At 47.2% G+C, this 19,877-nt stretch overlaps 1 protein-coding gene across 2 annotated transcripts in view; it reads left to right on the forward strand.

The window, feature by feature from the left end:
• Positions 1–19,877, forward strand: part of Mgmt (O-6-methylguanine-DNA methyltransferase) — a 243,831-nt gene that overhangs the window by 193,975 nt on the left and 29,979 nt on the right. For both annotated transcript variants that reach the window (XM_006987568.4, XM_016006087.3), the window contains exon 3: positions 6,612–6,772. In XM_006987568.4, the coding sequence (XP_006987630.3) occupies positions 6,612–6,772 (161 nt within the window). The remainder of the gene's footprint in view (positions 1–6,611; positions 6,773–19,877) is intronic.

Consider the following 19,877-nt stretch of genomic DNA (forward strand, 5'->3'; position numbering starts at 1 on the left):
CTGTTTCATACTTATTTATGCTACTTTACTTTCTGTTGCTGTGGTAAACACTGACGAAATCAACAGGGAAGAGGAGAGTGCTTATTTGGCTTACACTTCTGTATCACAGACCATCACTGAGGAATGTCAGGGCAGGAAGTCAAGCAGGAACCTGGAGACAGGAACTGAAGCAGAGACCATGGACTAACGCTGCTGACTGGCTTGCTTACCCTGATTTGCTCAGCCTGTTCCCTTATATAGCCCAGGACCACCTACCCAGGAGTGGCACCACCTTTAGTAGACTGGGCCCTTCCACATCAGTAGTCAAGAAAATGCCCTACAGACTTGCCTACAAGCCAGTCTGATAGAGGCAGTTCGTCAATTGAAATCCCCTCTTCCCAGCTATGTGTTAAGTTGGCAAAAAGTAATTGTGACACTTGACTGTTATTATCCTTATTTTCCGTTGTAGAAAATTCTGTCCTTCGGGTGGGTGGGAAATGGGTGACATAGCCAGCCTGTGAGTCACTGAGAAGAGCTCATGTGTGTAGTGAGGTCATCACCACAGCTCTGTTAGTGAACTGTTGGTGAGCAGCATGGCCTCAGTGCAATAGTGAGCTCCTGCTGGTGTGCCTTTATGGTTCTTCACCTTTGACTCGGGTTCCTTGTTGAAGTTGCTCTTTCTTATCATTACCATCAGCTCCTTAACTCGACCTTCTTCTGCTGTGTGTCTTAAAGTCACTCTGGAAAAGGTGAACTGTCAAGCCCGCATGTGAATGTTGCCTGGACAGCTCCTACCACCAGGCAGTGCTGTGGAGCACCACTCACTGTTCATTCGTGAGCTGGCGTGAGAATAGAGAGTCCTTGCTAACCCCCTCCAAACATGGGGTTGTTTGAAAGGCATAAGTGAGAGCCACTGCTCTCGCCCTGCGTGGCTCACCTTCACGTCCCCTCTATCTGCACAGCTGGCTACAGGTGCCCGAGGAAGGGCCACCTGTGTGGACGCTCTCCCCAGTAAGCCGTGAACGGAGTCAGACCTTCCCTGAATTGGAATGAAAAGTTTAAAGGCTTTATTCAGTCTGCCTTTTTCTAAAAAGCAGTCTTTATTGATAGCAGGTAGCGTAGTTTGTTTCTTGTCTTCAATCCCACCCCTGGAAGAAAAATGCCTGGGTTTTAGTGAGAAGGCATAATTAGATGCAGGACACATCCATCAAACACAAGCCACTCGGCTAGAGATCTTCTAAATTAGACATAATTGTGCACGTGCCAGCACGACGGAGCAAGAGTCTCCACACAGTGTTTAGAAAGTCACCTCTGCCACAGTTGTGCCTCAGTGAGTCTGTGAAGTCTAGGGCTTCATCCCAGAGTCCCAGAGGCTCCTCCGCCCTCCACACCACACACTGGAAGCCAGAGGAGACAAGGTGTGCTTGGCCTTGGCAATGTTCCTCACCTAAGGCTGTCCATTATGCTGCACATCGCCTCAGCTCTAGGTCCCTCCTCCTTTGAAGAGCCCTGCCAGCAACTCTACACGTTGCCACACCACTTCCTCTACACCTTGCTGAAGGACACAGCCTACATCGGCTCCTTGCCGGAGTCTAGAAGAAATCTGGTCTGTAGAATTCATCTTGTTTGACCCTCTAGTGTCATAGTTAACATTCTAAAAGCATAGGATGCAAAGTCACCCTCTGGGGGTAGGTACTGGGTCACAGAAGAGCTGGTGTGAATACATGGTCTTGTCATTCTGGATTCTGGTTGTCCCATAGCAGCACTCACCTTGGGTGAGTGTCAGTACATGGTTCCCACAATGGGAACGACTCTAAGAAAGTTGTAGCTTATTTTCTTATACCAAATGATGTTTAAGGTAAGTACATTCATCTTACTGTCTCAGGTTGGTAGGAGTCATTTAGAAATGAGCCTTTAGTAAATCTCTCCTCAAGGGGCTTCCTGAAGCATCCCAAATTCTGTATGCACAGGTCTCCCATGGGCTGAGCCATGTTTTAAACTGTTGGGTGAATCTGTACTCGGGGAAAGATGGGGGAGGTGGTGACAGGTGTCCTTTATGTCTCCCTTGTAGCACGGCATGCACGTGTCCCTGTTGGGTAAAGAACAAGACCCCAGGCCAGGCTCCTATAGAGGGCTATGGCACTGCACCCCCAGCAGAGCCTTGCGGTCCCTGGGCTCCATTCAGTGGCTAACTAACTTGGCGGGATTCAGAGGACAAGATGCACACCCCACGCTGCACTGGGGCCATCTCCATTAGTCTCGGCTGAATTAGTCTCGCCTGTCTTCCATTCTGTTCCTGAGGGTGTCTGTGTCTTGACACGGAAGTTTCACACAGGAGAGAATAACGCTGCCCGTGTGGCAGAGGTCTGGACTGGGGCTTGGGAGCCACTCGTCTTTGCCCTGTGAAGAAATGATCAGAACTGCCATGCGCCGTGAGTTGTCCTTTCTCAGAGTCAAGGAAGGGAAGTGAGCGGAGGCCCTCATGCAGACGTCGGCAGCAACACAACTACACGTGGACCATCCTGCGCTCTGGAAGCCCAGGAGGCAACACACTCTTGACCCGCAATTACCAACAATTGCTGCTTTCTTGAAGAAATCCTCAGAACAGGCCTTAGTTGCCCCCAACCACAGTATGTTAAAATGCCTCGTACTCCATCCTCCTGTGGTAGAAGCTTGAGGAAGCGGGGTCTCTTTGCTCAATCCCCAGCCATCTTCCAGTGACAAGTTAAAGAGCGAATGTGGGGTTTGTGTCGCAATCTTCACCTCTCTCTTTCTCCATGGAGGCAGTTGACATGCTGGCCTAGAGAGGCAGATCTGTGTCGACCACTGGGATTGGAGCAGGTGTCCCCAAGGGATGCCAAGCACTGTACTGAGTGGTTCTCAGGGGGTTGCATCTTTTTTCTGGCCTGGTACTGAGGAAACTTGGATATGGCATTTAAAAGATTGGGGGCGCAGGGCCCCTCATTATTGGAGTCTCCGGATTCGTCAGTGGGGAGGTCTGGAGAAACTCCTCCGTCATAAGAGCAGCCGTTAGTGGTGCTGTCACGCCATAGCTCTCCCCTGGACGAACAGCCGGGAAGACTGGTGGAGGAGGGCAGGGCAGGAGAATAAATTTCCTTTTATTGTAGAAATGGAAATTTGTGTCATGGCTTTAAAAATCTGGTTTTATGTGTGTGTTTAAAGCCATTCATTTTAAATGTAGCCCCATAAATCCTTGCTTCGGAATCAAAGCTGTTTAATTACATTTCACCCATGGCTAGTTATCTAGTGCCGATGGAGAAAGAGTTAAAAAAGAGACCCTCAGAGTGAATCAGAGGTGAGATCTTTAGCACAAGCATAAAAAATCAATTTAAGATGAATTTTACTACTATAAAAATTCTTCACATATCCTTTTAAGAGCGGGAAATGCTAGGAAACACGACTCGCCCTCTGCAAGGTAGAGGAAAGGCCAACATGAGCAGCAGAGGCCTCTGAGCGGTCACTGGGAAACACAGAAGCCCTGGACTCGTGCTTTAAAACGCTCCCTCACACAGTGAACATGGATGTCCCTCGGGACCCTCACACAGTGAACATGGATGTCCCTCGGGACCCTCACACAGTGAACATGGATGTCCCTCGAGACCCCTGTGCGCAGTGCTCGTCAGCACCCACACGGACCTGGCCTTGATGTTGAGGTGTTAGCTAGTCTTAACTACCTGTTTTATCTGTTTGCCTATCCTACCCCACCCCACCCACCACTCATGTTCTGTGAAGGTGGCAGTTTGGTGTAGGACCTCAAGGCAGTCCTGTCCCTCCTGTGTCCTTGGTTGAGGGGCTGTGCACGTGGACATGATTTTTATTCGCTGCCAGTCTGAGCAGGGGGAGTGAACCCTGAAGACTACGGGCCGCTTGCTGGCTGCCCTGCTCTGGAGGGACCTGCTGCCTCCAGCAGACACCACACCTATTCCCTCCGTTCTCCCACCATCCCCAGGGACCAGGAGGGCAAAGTACATTATATATTTCTCCATCTCTCCTTTCAGACATCCTTGAGACTCCATTCACTTGGTTAGCGAGCAACAGAGTAGGAATAGAGTGACTGAGCGTGTGTCTCTAAAATTGAGTAATATCTAAGCCAGGCACGGGCAGAAGTTTTCCCTCCCATGATCAGACATTGCTAATAGGGAAAGCAGTCAGGGCAATGAGACAGTTCCATCTCCCCAGGAGACTCCCAAGAGAAGCCTGGAGTCTGCATGTGGAACGAGCTGTCATCCCTGGGGCCCACCTGGGGTATACAGGCAGCAGCGGCTTGGACTGACACCATACCTGTTTCTTCAGACACAGGACTGAAGGAGGCCTTGCTTAGCAGCTTCAGAAAGGCCAGCTGTGATATCCACAGGCTTGGCCAGCTCAGGGCTTGATTGTACATATGTGGAGGTTGAGGGGGTGCAGAGGACAGTCCCTGGTGTCACCCCTCAGGTGCTGTCCGTCTTCTTTAGATGGGGTCTCTCGCTGGCTTGGAACTCACCAAGCAGGCTAGGCTGGCTTCCCCTCCCCAGCACTGAGAGTATGACCACTTGCTGTGGGTCCCAGCTTTTTCATGGTGATCCTGAGAGTGCCATGCTTGTTTAGCAAGCACTTTCCCAGCTGAACCATCTATCTCCCCAGTCCTCCCAGGCCTGACATCTCCCCTCAGCCATCCACTTCTGCCCCAGTATCGTCATGCATTGTAGCTTCTTTCTCCATCCATCCTCTGGTTCCTTCCTGAGAGCCAGAAGCGTTCATATGCTTCTAAGGCCTTTTCTGAATGACTTCCTGTCCTCTTTGAAAATGGTACCAAAAACAAAACAAAACAACAACAACAACAAAAAAAAAAAAAAACCCTGTTGTGCATCTCGTCCTAGAAGTGCGTTTTTTTTGTTTTTTTGTTTTGTTTTGTTTTGTTTTTGCGTTTTGTTATTGTTGTTGTTGTTTTTTAATATACAAGGACTTAGTTGGAGACACAAAGCCCCCACCGAGAAGCTGTCCTTGCCTGCATGGGCCTGATTACAAGGCACTGCGGAAAGCCTGTGGCTGCCCTGTAAGAGTCAGATCTGCAATACACAAACGAGGAGGGATCTGCACATCAGCACCTTGCATTTCCTCAACCAAAACCTTCCTTAATAAAAGTTCCCCCGAGTCAGGCTCATGAGACACCCTGCCATAGGACCTCGGACCCTGCTTACTCCAGGAACCAGCTCATCTTCCTGTGACTTGAGACCTTCCTACCCTGCCTCTTAGGTCTGGTCCTGCTGCTTTTTGCCTCAGTGTTTATCTAAAACTGTTGTCCCCACCCCCACCTCTGGTGGCTCTGGTGACCCCCGTCTGTGAAACCCATCTTGCTCTGCACACACTTTACACAGGCAGCCACCTGTCACACCTTTGTGGGGGACCCCACTTCCATAGCTGACTGGAGGCCTCCCTTCTTCACCAAGATGGCCATGTGTGAACACAGACCTGTGGACTGAATGATTGTGCCAACCCTCACAGGACATAGGAGCCAAAGGAGACTGGATTAACAATCCAAGGAGTACTCACCTCTACACCATCCATGTCCTTCCACCTTCCCTTGAGAATTCTGACACTGGGCTGCCTCAGGAGGCCCAGAGAAACTATGCCCCCCTCCCCAGGCCCAGAAAGTCACACAGAAGCATGCTGCTGCCTGGAGCCTGGGAATGAAGCGAAGGAGAAAAATCACCAGAGAAATAAGAGCCAGTGTCTATGACTCGTGGGTGTGGATCCCAGAAAATTGAAACAAAAACTGAGTCTGCCATAAAGCTCCAGGCTCAGAGCCCAGAGCGTAGAAGTGGCCTTTCCTCACAGCGTGTGTTCTTAGCCTGTGGCGCCCAGCCTAGCAGGCAGACCCCAGCTGAGCATGAGCAGCAGCGGGCTCCATGCAGGGCCAAATCAGGGAACAGAAGACGGCCCACGTGGGACCTGTAAGAACCCATCCAAAACGGCGATGAAACATTTCCGTTTTAGACACCAGGGCATCGAGCCGAAGGACAGGGACTGCAAAGAATGAGCAGGGGATTTGTTGCTAAGCACCTCCAACTAGACACCCCAGGGAGAAAGGAGTCGCCCTGCTAGCCTGGAAGTACTAAGCTCAGAAGGTCATGTCACTTGTCATGGGTGTTAGGGAACATGGTCAGTGTACTCTAAGGAGCTTCCAAAGGTGTAGCCCCAAAGCCGTCTGAGAAGGGGTGCCCCCTCTGTTGTGGGGATTCAGGGTGAGAGGTGGGATGTGGATGGCACCTGATGTTTAGGGAGAATAGTCTGGGTGATGGTTACCTGATCATGCTGACCTACAAACCCTGAACAGGGGCATGGGATGTTCCTGTGTGTCAGCTTGCTGGTTCCCATCCCCAGGCACTGTGACTGCAGAGGCTTGCAGTCCACATTCTGGACCCTCCCTGTGCTTCAGAATAAGCCTGAAGATGGAAAAGCAGATGTGGGGACCGCAGTGCCTTCCCACCCAGCATCCCTCAGTGGCCCTTTCTGTTATCTGAAGGTCTCTGTGTGTCTGGCAGACACACACTGGAGAGTGGCCAACGGTTTCCCTCCAGTGGGTATGCTTTTCACGCGTGTGGTCACTGAGCTTCTTATCCCTTTTGCAGCCCCACGGAGACCCCAGCTGGTCCCGAGTTGCCCGGTGGGCCAGAAGGAGTGCCAGAGCCCCTGGTGCAGTGCACAGCCTGGCTGGACACCTATTTCCGTGAACCTGCAGCCACGGAGGGGCTCCCCTTGCCTGCTCTCCATCACCCTGTGTTCCAGCAAGGTTGGTAACTGCGCTGCCTTTGGGGAGCCTGACTTATTAACTATGGCTGACATCACAGCTCGTTTACTGACTGCACAGGCTTGGAATTTTCACATCGTCTAAACACAGGCGGCATGTGGCCAAGCCCAAGGCCGAAGGCTAAGAGCTCACGACCCCGCCTACTCCGAGTGGTTGTGTTAGTCTTGGCACATGGTCACATAATTCTTGGCAAAAGCAGTAAAAATGATGCATGCAGATCAACTCTTGACTCTGGCTTGGCTGAAAGGTTTAAATAGGAACACATCTGAGTGGCAGTAGATTCTTCAATAAGCTTATTGTTAACTTCAACTCTCCGCCTGCCAGCAGCATGGGAAATGAGCCTTGTATCTGGACAGTGAGCCCCTTCTGTGAAGTGACTTCGGAGTCCACTCCACCGCTGCATCTTCCCAGATGAGTTTTCATTTCTCCGACTTACCGTGTAGACATTCTAAATGATGAGTTTAAAATGCATTGCTTCAATGTAGTTGATAAAGGGCACTGAAAGACTCCCAGTAACCTAAGACAGCATCACATTTCTTCTAAAGCTTGTTTGGATCTGTTGATCACAGTAATTAATTCATACAGCTAAGATCATTCTGGGCCTAAAGCAGAAATTTAGTCCGCATACTGACTTTTATAAGAAATAATTTAATATAAATTAGTATGTATTCACATTCAGATATATGCATGCATCTGTGATTTTTATTAACTATGGTGAATTTAAAGCAATCTTAAGGTTCAGAATGGTGTTTACTAAGTATAATTTAAGGGTGTTTGAATTGTGCCTGCTTTTCAGTTCACACTTGAAAATGGAGTTGAATTTGGAGAAAAAACAAACAAACAAACAAGGTCAGGACCCTCTGCATTCAGGCTGATGCCTGACGAGGTTCACTATCGAGGTCAGATAGGTGAGGGATAAAACAGGAGAATCTAGCCGGGCGGTGGTGGCGCACGCCTTTAATCCCAGCACTCGGGAGGCAGAGCCAGGCGGATCTCTGTGAGTTCGAGGCCAACCTGGGCTACCAAGTGAGCTCCAGGAAAGGCGCAAAACTACACAGAGAAACCCTGTCTCGAAAAACCAAAAAAAAAAAAAAAAAAAAAAAAACAGGAGAATCTACTTTATGCAGATCAACTAAAAGGACAGCTGGGAAGAACGGGTACCGTGTTCACCCCGGTGTTATCCAGGACTGTCTTCAGAAGGCTCTGCCCAGCAGAGGTGCCGGAATTTGTTAAGGGGTTTCTGGGAGAGGTGGGTGGATATTCACAGGACACTGTGTATCCAGTGAGCACACCTTCCTCATTCACTTACTGGGGAAGAGAATTTCTCTGTGTACCTGCTACTACTTTGCATGTGACACCGAGGGCTGTGGCTGAAGTAACTGTGTGTGACTGTTGAACGTATCCAACAAAGCACAGGAGACATGTGTTGCTGTGGAGTGAAGTGAGGGTGGAGTTGGACACTCCCGACCAGTGTGTCCCTTTGGGGTTACTGCCTGAACAGGAGCAAGAGGGAGAGAGAGCCAGCAAGCCATCCTTCTCTTAAGCCTACCAAGGGCATCCATATGGTTCAGGATCTCAGGATAGAAAATTATCTTATAAAGGCAGAGCTATCTCTATAATCCCATGAGGTAGTAGATGAGGAATGAGCCTGTAAAATCCTAACCTTTGCCTGAGATTGGTTTTATGGCTTAAGGAAAACTGTAGAGGCCAAAATTGTAAGGAAATGACTTACTTTTGGCAAGCCAGACAGTGGGGTCTGCTGGCCTGGTGCCACCAAGGGCCAGAGAGTAGCTCGCTCTTGTACAGATCAGGCAAATGACCTAGAGAAGGTATGGTATGTTTCATCCCATGGTCAGCGGAGGGTGCCCACCAAGTGTGGCACTAGAGGAGCCAGGTACTCCTCTGCAGCAACAGATCCAGAGGAGCTCTTCCATCCTCTCTGCTGCTCCTGTGCATGTCAGTGGGCTCCTGACTGACGTACCAGACTCCGAGTCCCCAGGCATGTCCCCAGTACTTCAGGAGCCCACACCAGGCCCACACAGAGGCAGTGCCCTGTGCCGACAGGTCCTTGTAGGTCTTTGGAACCAAGAAGATAGATAGAACTATCAGAATAGGGTGAAGCCATTGGCCAACCCCAGCTCTATAATACGGGTAAATAAATGCTTCCAGATAGACAAGATCCACTCTGGCAGTATTAGGTAAAGCTAGGCTTCTTCCACACACTTTTTCCTCCTAGTGTGTTGGGAATTCTAAAACCCAGGCTGTCTGCTCCCGAGGTCGCTTGGACCAGGCCTGCCTCTGATAGTTAGTGACTGCTGTGGGGCCAGGGTTTCCCACGCCCCAGCATGTGCAGGCCAGGTTTTTTTAATTTAGTGTAGTCATTTGCTCCTGGGCAAGGACCAGGTGTGCAGATTTTACAGTTTGGAGAAGGAGGGGGTAGGGTTGGTTAGAGTACCCTGACTTGCATGGAATTAATTGGGTCCACTCCACATGTGTAAATGACCCCTTTTTTTTGGTCCAATTTTCATCTTGTAATGTTAGGGAAATAGCAGAAGGGAAGTCTCACAGAAAGCATCTTGGGATATCTTAGTGTCCTCTGGAACCTGGGGACCCTAGACCAATCTGTACATAGCAGGAAGAGTGGGATTGATATGGAATTAATGTTTCCTTTACCCACTCCATTTTCTGTGCATTTTTATTTCTGGATTTGTTTGACATGCTTTTGCATATCTTCTTTTTTTGCGGGGAAAGGGACAGTGTGTGTTGTGGATTGTTTTTGTTTTGTTTTCTTGTTTCCCTATTCTTCAAGATTCAGACCTGGTCTGTCCATTTCAACCTGTTTTTACTCCATTGCTTGTCTGGCAAGGCCAAGAGTTCAGTCCCCAACAGTGCCTCCCCCTCAAAAAGGAAATAGTTGACACGTCTTTGGAGTGCTTTCTGTGACATGTTTCACCCTGTGTTGGGTTGATAGTCTCTGATATTTTGGGGAACCTGTAACAGTGCCACACTAAGGGGTGATGTGCGGCCGTTGATTGACAGGTGAGGCTCTAGGCTGTGTGTACATAGTCTGCCTAACCTAGGAGTGTGCACATAGCAGACCAAGAGTGCAGCCATTTGTTTTTGTCTTGAGATCAGTTAGCGAAGGTGCTGCATGTTACCAATGACTTCCAAGTCATTGCAGTGTTTTAGAAGATGTCCTGGTCATCTTAAGATCCATGTCCAGGAGATCAGAGTTGAGGGTCACCACAGCCAGCGAGAATTATCATGGGGGTGCCCGAAGCAGTTAGAGAGAAGGAGGGTTGCTTTGGAACCTGGATTTCCATTAGTACCACGTAAGATAGACCCAGTTCCCGGATCGCTGAGAGCTGGAAGGCACTGAAATGCCATCTCAGGACAGAATCACAATCTGCCATACCCCCAAGAAATGAAGGGAAGGGAGTGTCTGTGCACAAGGGCCCATCACCAGTCAGCAGTTGCTAAGGCACTGGAAAACCTAGCAACCAGAGAGCTGGGTCTGGAGCCTCATAGGCAGTCCAGGCTTTGATCCCCAAGATCTGCAAAGAGTTGAGCTGGTAAAGGCCTCTGCTCCAGGCTTCGGGGCTCCACCGTGCAACCTAACCAAGTCTAGCAGGTGGCCTAGAAGAACCTGCAAAAGTCAGCCAAGTTCAAACTGATGATCCAGAGGACCCCTACCACAATCATATTGTGAGTGCTGCTTTTGTGGGAAAACATTTACTACAACTGACCTCTAGATTTACCTCAGTAAATCTCTGAAAGTGTCTATGAACTAGACATCCCCTTTGATTATGTCAGCACGTAGAGGCGCTGTCTACAGAGTCCTGGTGCTGGATCTCAGGTGTGGCTCTTCTCCAGAGGCAGCCTGTGTTCAGTTTTCTACATGAGAAGATAGACATCGCCTCACTACATTCTGAGGAAGTTTTACATTGGAGATGAGCTCTGGAAATACAAATTATCTATCAAGTCAATGTAAGATGAGCTTTGAAAATACAAATTATCTATCAAGTCAATATTTTTTAAAGCAAGATGGACTATTCACTTAAAGGGTTTTTTTTAAGTTTTATTCCTACTGTTAGAAGTAGATAAACAAATGCTGCTCCCAAAGAGACTGTTCACATCTTTATATTTTGTGTTCCTAGAATATTATGTGTTTATATATTACAGATAATCTTAGTCATTTAAAATTTTTGGAGTCATAGTGGGATGTATTAACTATATAGATAAATGATATTTTAATAAAGCATGCATAGAGTTGAACTACATATATCAATATTTTAAATATAATATTGGACTATGCATTATCAATTTATTAAATATTGGTATACAGTTAAGAATGACACCAAAAAAATTAACAGTAGGAGATGGATGTGTAAAAAGTATTCCTTAATTTAAATGTTTTCCTGAGTTTTAGATGGACCCCTATGTGCATTCTATCTTAAAGTATGAGATTTATGAGTCTCTTATCTAAAGGCCTGATGTCTTAGGGCAGAAGGAAAAGTCAGATCCGTAGAGTAAAAAGGCATCCCTCCTTTCCCAGGGTAAGTAGTCACCAGAATAGCGGACGACTTTGTGAAGCTGGGGAGACACCCAGGCCTACGGAACCTGTGAGCTTATCAGTGTGTCCTGCCCTGGGCCATGTTTTCATGCCAGATAGTAAATTACTACTGAAGGAAATTGAAGGACAAAACAAGGAAAGAGCATTTTCAAATGCTCATAAATACTTTCTGCTATTAGCGCAGATCATCTGGAGGTTTGCTTCCCACCAGAGTATGCAGGCCAGCATTGACAGTGCTTGGAAAGTCGCAGGTGAGCCCTGCCCCTCAGCCAGCATGAACATATCCGGTCTGTTACTATGGCAACTACTTTTTCTTTTCTTGACTACTACTGTTAATTAGGGCACAAATTCGTATTGTATGAAGGGAACTCATTCATAAACTTGGGTGTGATTTCACGTGTGCACCTTGTCTGCCATTAAATAAAAAAGTAAATAAACATCCCTTCCTGGGCTGGGCTCCTCTGCCCCTTCCCACCCTTCCAAGCAGGCTGATATTCCTCTTGAGCCCTTCCTTAAGTCAATGGCTTTGGGAAGACCTAGCCACTGAGCCAGGGTGACAGACGGGCTTATTGCAGCCAAGACACACTTTTCATAGAAATTCGCATCTCTTTCCTCTTCTCAGAATAAAATATGCAAGAACGAACATAAATGGCATATCCCCCCTTTCCTTCCCCAAGAATTGGGCCTTTGATGTTCAAGAGCGGCGAATATTAAAGGCCAGCCCTGGCAGGCTGTGGAAACCATACCCATTTACGACAAATGTAAAACAGCACAAATCTAGCCGAATGCGATGCTATCATTAGTTTTGTGAGTCGCATTCTTGAAAATAACCGTGGAGGAGCCAAATCGGTTTAAAAGAAGATAACAAAATGGTTTAAGCTACTTAGGTTGAATGCCAATTATATTTTAATATTCAACTGAGCATATTTTACTAAGAAAAAAGGCGGCGTTGACGCATGCATAACTCATTGGCGGCGTCGGCCAGCTGTGCCACTGTACTCTCCGAATCACTTTGTGCATTTTAGTAGCATGGTAATTTAGTAGAGGCCTACCTGAGTGATGGCATTTTCAATGAGCAGGTAATCTACAGAGAATTTTTATATGGTTATGAGTTCTGTGCTTCAGCCCAGCAACACAAAAATACATCAAGACCAATTACGGTATCAGCTTTCAGTGTGATACCCTCGCCACGCAAGTGCATGTATTTCTGCCCCAGGCATTTCAAATTGCATCTAATTTGAAATCTTTGGGGTTTTAATTAAATTTCAGAATATATGGAATTCTTCATTAGTACCTGCTCTGAATAGCAGATCCCTCTTCCCTCCGTCTCTCGTTAAAGAAGTAGGCGGTGGTAAATAGTGTGCTCAAGAGCTGATCATTTGTGGGCCCGGGTATCGGAACAGAAATGGTGAAATGCAAAATAATATCAAAAAGATTATTAGTCCGGGGAGAGTCTCTTGATTTGTATTTTAATGGAATTTTACATTTCTCTTAATGATTTGCAAATTGTCCTCTGATTATAAGATGCATTAAGCTTTTCATTTTAATGGCAAAGACACAGCCATTAGCAGAATATTTTTCCAGTCTTCTTTTTAGAGTGTTTCCCTGCAGCAGATAAATATTGAAACCATTAACACCTTTTGATGTACACTACAGCCTTCGTCATAGATCCCTGCATGGCCAGGCACGGTGGCTCATGCTGAACACCTGGCCAGGGACCAACTCTCCACCTGAGGACAGCAAGAGGCCATGATACCTGTTTCTGTCTCTAGAAAACAGATTTTTGTTTTCAGCATTTCATGTGGGGATGTTGTTTATTTGTGTTCAAGCCAACTCATTTCAATATTATTAATGGTCCAGTTTGTTTTAAGAAGCCAGCCTTGCTAGGGTCAAGGCAGATGGATGCTGCTCCCAGCTGTAGCCTGGGGCTGACCATGAAAAGACAGCAGAACAGCCTTGCCCTGCTCCTCAGGAGGCTCCCCTGGAAACCCCATGCATCGAGAGGGAGACACCCAGGCACAGACTCTGTGTTAGCCGGCTGGCCGACCTGACCACACATGACCCCACACAGTAACACTTGACTTAAGGTTGGCCTGCGGGATGACGCGTCAGCCTCAAGGCCAACACTTGCGGCTTCTGCAAAGCACAGAAGTACAAGGCCGGAGTAGCCTCCTGTTCTGCTCTAGCAGCACCCCGTCCACAGGAGCTTTTGACTCTGACTATGAGGTGAGGCGGCTCCCAAGGTGAGGGAGGGGCTCTCAGGGTTGCGCGGTCCCTGCTCTGTGTAACCCTCTGATGCTAGAGTTCTGCTTCATGATGTTGAAGCTAGGGCTGCGGGAGTGGAAAAGGGGGCACTGCCAAGCGCAGTGCAGCAGGGGACACTTCTGCCCCGTCATAGAACGTTGCCCTCAAGGCATGACGTGGCCATCGCCATCTTGAATGTTCAGTAGAAAACCTGCCCAAGACCTGGTCCCTTTGTGTTCCATCATGCAGCAGGGAAGAGCTCACCAAGCCCCCCTCCTCCCCTAAGGATCTAGAGGCAGGACATGGTTGCTAGCAAGGAAGCCCGCCCTGGCCAGAGGATATAAACAGTTAGTGGTGACGGACAGAGACGGTTTCCTCGGCAATGCAATCACTCGTAACTAGCTCATAACTAGTTCATTGGTTCATTGGTTCACCAAACTCGACTAGAGTGAGGTCCTCTCTCTGGCCTGTTGTTGGTGGCCTATCTGGGGTGAGTAGGCATTTGTTGGTCCTCCCCAGACAGGCTCACACATCTGTCAGAGCCACTACCTCTGAGCAGCTGCAGTCCTCCACTGTTACTTCCTGTCTTGTCTTGAAGTAGATGCAACCTGGCCCTTGAGGAAAAGCCCGGGAACAGCACCACCACCACCCCCTTTTTTTAACCTCTGCTAGCAGGTACCTGTCAAGATATCTGGGAGCTGAGCACATCACCTCTGCCCAGGACCTTGTCAGCAAAGCTCTTGGGAGTTGTACCCATTGGTGTGGCCGTATGGTGTGAGTGTGGTGACAGTGCCTTCATTGTCCCTGACCTTCTGATGACCCCAGGCAACCTCTCCATCCTCTGGACTGCCATAATAAAATGCTACAGACTAGGTGGATTGATATACCAATTTTCTCAGAGTTTGGAGGCTGAAAGCTCCGGATCAAGATGTCAGTGGGGTTGGTTTCTTCCAAGGCCCCAGCCTTTGAGTGGCAAGCTGTCCCGCCGCCATCTTTCTGTCATCTTTTCTCATCTCTAGTATCATCTCTCTGACTTCCTAAGGATACCAGTCAAATTGGATTAGAGCCCACTGTAAGAATCCTCCGAACGTCGTCACTTCACAAAAGGCCCTCTCCAAATGTGTTGTGCACTGAGGTCCTGGGGGAGGGGCTTGAGTTGGTTCTCCTTCAGGCCCTAACACCTCCCGAGTCACTGACATCTGAAGTGGTGACCATAGTTGTGCTGTAGAAAGCTGCCATGACCCAGCACAAGAGCCACCTGCTAATGACCTAGATGTGTCCTTCCCAGTACCCACACAGTGAAGAGTGACGCTCAGCACCAAGGTCTCCATGGTCTGGAGCTCAGAGGAGACTCAGTCTCTATGCGGAGAGGCCGTTCTGTGCCTCCAGTGCGCTTCCCTGAGTCTCCTCTGTGTTTGCTGTGTGTTGCTGGCTATGGGGGATGTGGCTGCCACAACCCCGCAGCTGTCCAGACAGCACTGGGGTCTGTAGTGTCTCCTGTACATGAGTGCTGGCAACAGTTATGACTTTCACCGGAAAAAGGATACCTGCCACCTATAATTCCATCTCCCCGTACACTGTGAAGTCGTAGGTCATAGTAAATGATTCTTCATCTGCCTGGGAGATGATTTGGCAGGCACATGTTGGTGCTGCCACGCTTGGTGACCTGAGTTAGATGCCTGAGACAACATGGTGGAAGGAGAGAAGCACCTCCTTCAGGTTGGCATCTGACTTCCACACGCATGCCATGGCATGCCCACATACATGTGCACAGATGCATACACAACTTTAAAATGTAATACAAAGTTGAAGTGGCTGTTTGAAGGAACTGCTGGGCTCCAGGATGAGGTCTCTAAATGACAGAACATACCCCCTTAGGCAGGCCCCAGAAGGAATGACTGGGGCTGGGGCTGGGTCCTCCAGCTCAGCATGTACTCAAATCTTTCTCCACTTTCAGATCATTCTCCCTCGACCCTCCAGGGGCCTCGACTCATCCAACCTGTGGATGTTTCCACTGCTCCTGACTTTTGCTCTATCACATCCTCCTCATAGGTGATTCCCCAGTATCCAGACATTCTTCAGTGTGTACTAGACAGAATGAGTTGGGAGAAGCAGTGACGAGGGACACATAATTCTCAACTGAGCATTACCTCACTCAGCCATTGTGCTGTCTGTTGCTCTGTGACCCAGGAGTCTGCCCACCGCCTGTGTGCCTGGAGTCCACTTGGAATGGTCTCCTACCTATCCAAGCACACAGCCCCATGTCTGGCTCATGGCAGAAGCTGTAAACCTGGCAGTGAACAGCACAAGGTACAGCCCTCTCCCAGATCACTAGGTAATGTCCCCAGGGGATGAGTGCACAGAAGGCCTCCGGCCCCCTTGGCCCCCAGGGTGTAGGCACCAGCTTTGTTATCAGTGTTGCTTCTGTGTCCCACTCTTGTTCTGAACAAGGAGGGAAGAGGTCACATGACTGCTGAGTCATTTGTCAGGAGAGGGAGCATCAGGGGCAGGAGCTTTGCTAGAGCGGTTCTAGAGCATGTGGGTGGGAGGTCGATGCTTCCGTTATTTTACCGTGAAACATTACCTCAGACCAAAGAGTGTTCAGGTGGGTATGGGAAGTATAAACACCAAAGGGCAAACAAAGCGCATGCACCAGCCAGCATTACAGAGGTCTGCCCCAGCCCTGTCTCCCCCACCCCTTTCCAACACCTTGCTTATCATTTAAAGGAATAGAATATCAGTGTCTTCCCGGGTTGCTTCTTTCAAGTAGTGTGTTTATGAGAACAGGTATTTGGAGTCTTGCAAAGACCATCCATCTCTTAAGCTACTGTGGAGAATCCCGTGTTACAAATGCCCACTGTTTTTACCCTGTCCACAGTTAGTGGACATGTGGGTTTTTCTCAGGTTTTGCCTTTAGAACTGCTGCTGTGGCTGCTGCATCTATTGTCGTCCTGTGTCTAGTGTCCCAGCTGACTGCCATCTGTGGACAGAGGGCTGGAGAAGAGGGAGCTGTGCAGAGGAGGAATTCCAGGAGTCTGGGGGCCCCTTGAGCCTAATGCAGAATACGGTCGCGAGTGTGTTTGGAAGCCAGAAGCAGAGAGACTGGGAAGCTGACTGCTGAGCATTCCCAGAACACTGAATATAACTAGACCCAGAAAATATATAGGCAAGGGTAGTGAATATTTTCTCAGCATTCTTATTTTTAAAATAATCAACTACTCACAGTAAAATTTATTTTGTATTACTCCCTATTTGGGGTTTTATAATATATGTAGAAGTAAAATACATAGCAACAGTAGCACGGGAGATAGGACTGGGGACTGGAAACGCATTGTGATATGTTTCCTATGTTCTTGTGAGCAAGTGGGACGTTATTTAAGGATAGGCTGTGATAAATCATGATGCATGTTAACAATACTAGACTGCCACTGAAAAGCAAGATGTATAGCTCGAAATGAGATGCTTATTTTAAAAACAAACCCAAAAGAAAACCAAGGAATGGAAGAAAAGAGCAGATGGGAGAAATAATGAGTTGGAAGACTCTAATCCAACAATGTCAATAATTACATTAAATGTAAATGTTCTTAAGATTCAAGTAAAATGGCATAGATGAACAGACTTGTCTTAAAAAAAGACTCTACTAAATATATTCTGTAAGGCATAGATACTTTAAAAGAAAGAAAGGCTGAGGAGATATCAGTTGGTAAATTCTTTGCCACACAAGCATGAGGACCGACTGCCTGCCCTCCCTCAGCTATAAAAAGCCAGGTACTACAGTGTGCATCAATAATCCCAAAACTGGAGAGGTAGAGACAAGAAGACCCCTGGAGCTTTCTGGCTAGCCAACCTGGCCAATCAGTGAACCCCAAGTTCAGTGAGAGATTCTGTCTCAGAAACTAAGGTGGAGAGTGACTGAGAAGGATACCCAAAGTTGACCTCTGGCCTCTCTATGTATACATGTACATATATGTGTACCTGCCTACACACGGTTACACTTGCATGAACATGCATACATACACTAAAATGTAAAAGAAGTAATACTATATAAAACTGAAAGAGAAGTATATATCAGAAAGAATTAAATGTAGCTGTCTTTATTTTTAGGTAATATACTTATATTGACTATTTCAAAGAATTTTGAAAACATTAAATAAGGTAATTCAACAAGGTGCTATATACAAGAATAAGTTGTATTATTGTATGGTGGGTATTAATAACAACTTGAAAATAATTATAATATTGTCCTGTGTAAAGTAGTTGGCATTAATGAAATATATGGAACACTTCTCCACTGAACTATATAAACAAGACTAAGAAGATAAATGGATGTACCTTATCCCCGAAACTGCCAATGTTGCAAAGAGGTCGGTTCTCCATACACTGTTCTCATTGCTCAGCTCCACCAGGCTTTGAAATCCCCAGCTGACACCAGTACTACTTGTGAAGAGCCTAGACTATCTAAAGAAATCTTGGAAAAATGAGGACTATGATTTCTCTTCCCCTGGGACCTCAAAGAATATCATATGTGTGTATGAAATTATAAAAGAATGGACAGACAGACAGAGGAAAAGTGAAGTTGGAGGACTCACATTACCTGATTCTTAAACTTCCTTTAAATTATGGTGCTCAAGACACTGTGATAGGAATCCAAAGTCAGAACAGCGACCCATGAGGGCTGGAGAGATGGCTTAGCAGTTAAGAATACACACTGCCATGGCAGAGGATCCGAGTTTGGTTCCCAGAACTCATGTCAGGCAGCTCAAAACCAACACCTGTTAACCCCGGTCCAGGGACTCTGATACCATCTTCTGGCCTCCACAGAAACAGCACTCATAAAGCAAGAGTGTGTGTGTGTGTGTGTGTGTGTGTGTGTGTGTGTGTGTGTGTGTGTGTGTGTGAATTAAAATATAATTATTTCAGTTATTTTATATTCAAGGTGGAAAACAGACATCTCAACAGTGATTAAGTAACTGGATGACCTTCTTCAAAAGTGTACCTAGCATAATTCCTGCCTCACACCAAATACAAAAATTAATATAAACTTTAAGATATATTTAAAGATAAGGTTGAAATCATATGGCTGTAAGAAAAAGCATGAATAATTCTGTGATTTGGCCAGGCAGGTGTTTCATATCTCCAGAAGATAAAGCCATGAAAGAAATTGCCAGTATTGTTGCAAGTAAAAGACTACTAAGAAAGTGAATGGGCAGGACACAGAGGGAGATAAATTTTTACAGAACATCTATCTAAGAGTTTTATAGGGAGGGTGTGTGAAGATTCAGGGGTATCCCCTATCAAGATATAAGCAGAGGACATTGTCTTCACAAAGCAGTATGTCCAGATTGGCCTGGAGGCACATGAAATTGTTGAGTGTGTTTGGTGAAATCCAAATTAAAGCCATTATGAAAGATGTCTGCCTAGGCCCAGATGGCTGAGATGAAAGCTCACAATACCAGATGTCTGTGAGGATGTGGAACCCTCCTGCCATGAACGTTGGTGGGTGTAAGTGGGGGAACATCTGTAGGAAAAGGTATGCTCTCATGCCTTATTACCCCGTGTTCTCGCTCTTAGAAAATGTATGAAAGCTGTTCACAGTAGCGTTCCTTGTAATTATCAACAAGTGGATAGCCCGGTGTCCATTTGTGAGAGAATCTGGATTAATGGAGATAAACTCCCAGAGATCTAATCCTTGTTTGCAGGCTCAGGGATAGGAAAGCATGAACTGCAGCTGCATTCCACACCAGCTTGTCTTGGTGGTGTGCTGCCTAGGAGCCAGGCATAGAGAGCATGTCTGGTTTTAAACTCATGGAATGAAGTTTTCCAATTAGTACAAGGTGATCAGGGGCAGAAGGAAAAAGTGTAACTGCCTCTGGGGTGTGCAGACAGCAACTGCCTGTGAAGGAGGCCTGAGGGATGTCCCAGCATAACTTTTAACAACGTGGACTACACAGGTTCATGTATTTGTCAAAACTCATCAGGAATACACTGAAGATGTGTGTTTCCTTGTATACAAATGCTACCTCAAAGGAGAAAAAGAGCTAAATTGACATTGAACTCTTAATTAATGGCATATGAGCTGACTTGAGAGTAACTGATATCTTCTGTTGATTTTTGAAACGTGGTAAAATTTCAAGATGGGTAGACAGGTAGACCAGTGACCAAAGTGAGGTATAACAAGTACAAGTACTACTGTGCAGTCGGGTGTGGTAGGTGTACACAGACTCATTGGAAGACTCGGTTCTTCTAGGTGTTTGAAGTGAACGCTACGGA

The sequence above is a fragment of the Peromyscus maniculatus genome, chromosome 1 (assembly GCF_049852395.1).
Source record: "Peromyscus maniculatus bairdii isolate BWxNUB_F1_BW_parent chromosome 1, HU_Pman_BW_mat_3.1, whole genome shotgun sequence".
Lineage (NCBI taxonomy): Eukaryota > Metazoa > Chordata > Mammalia > Rodentia > Cricetidae > Peromyscus > Peromyscus maniculatus.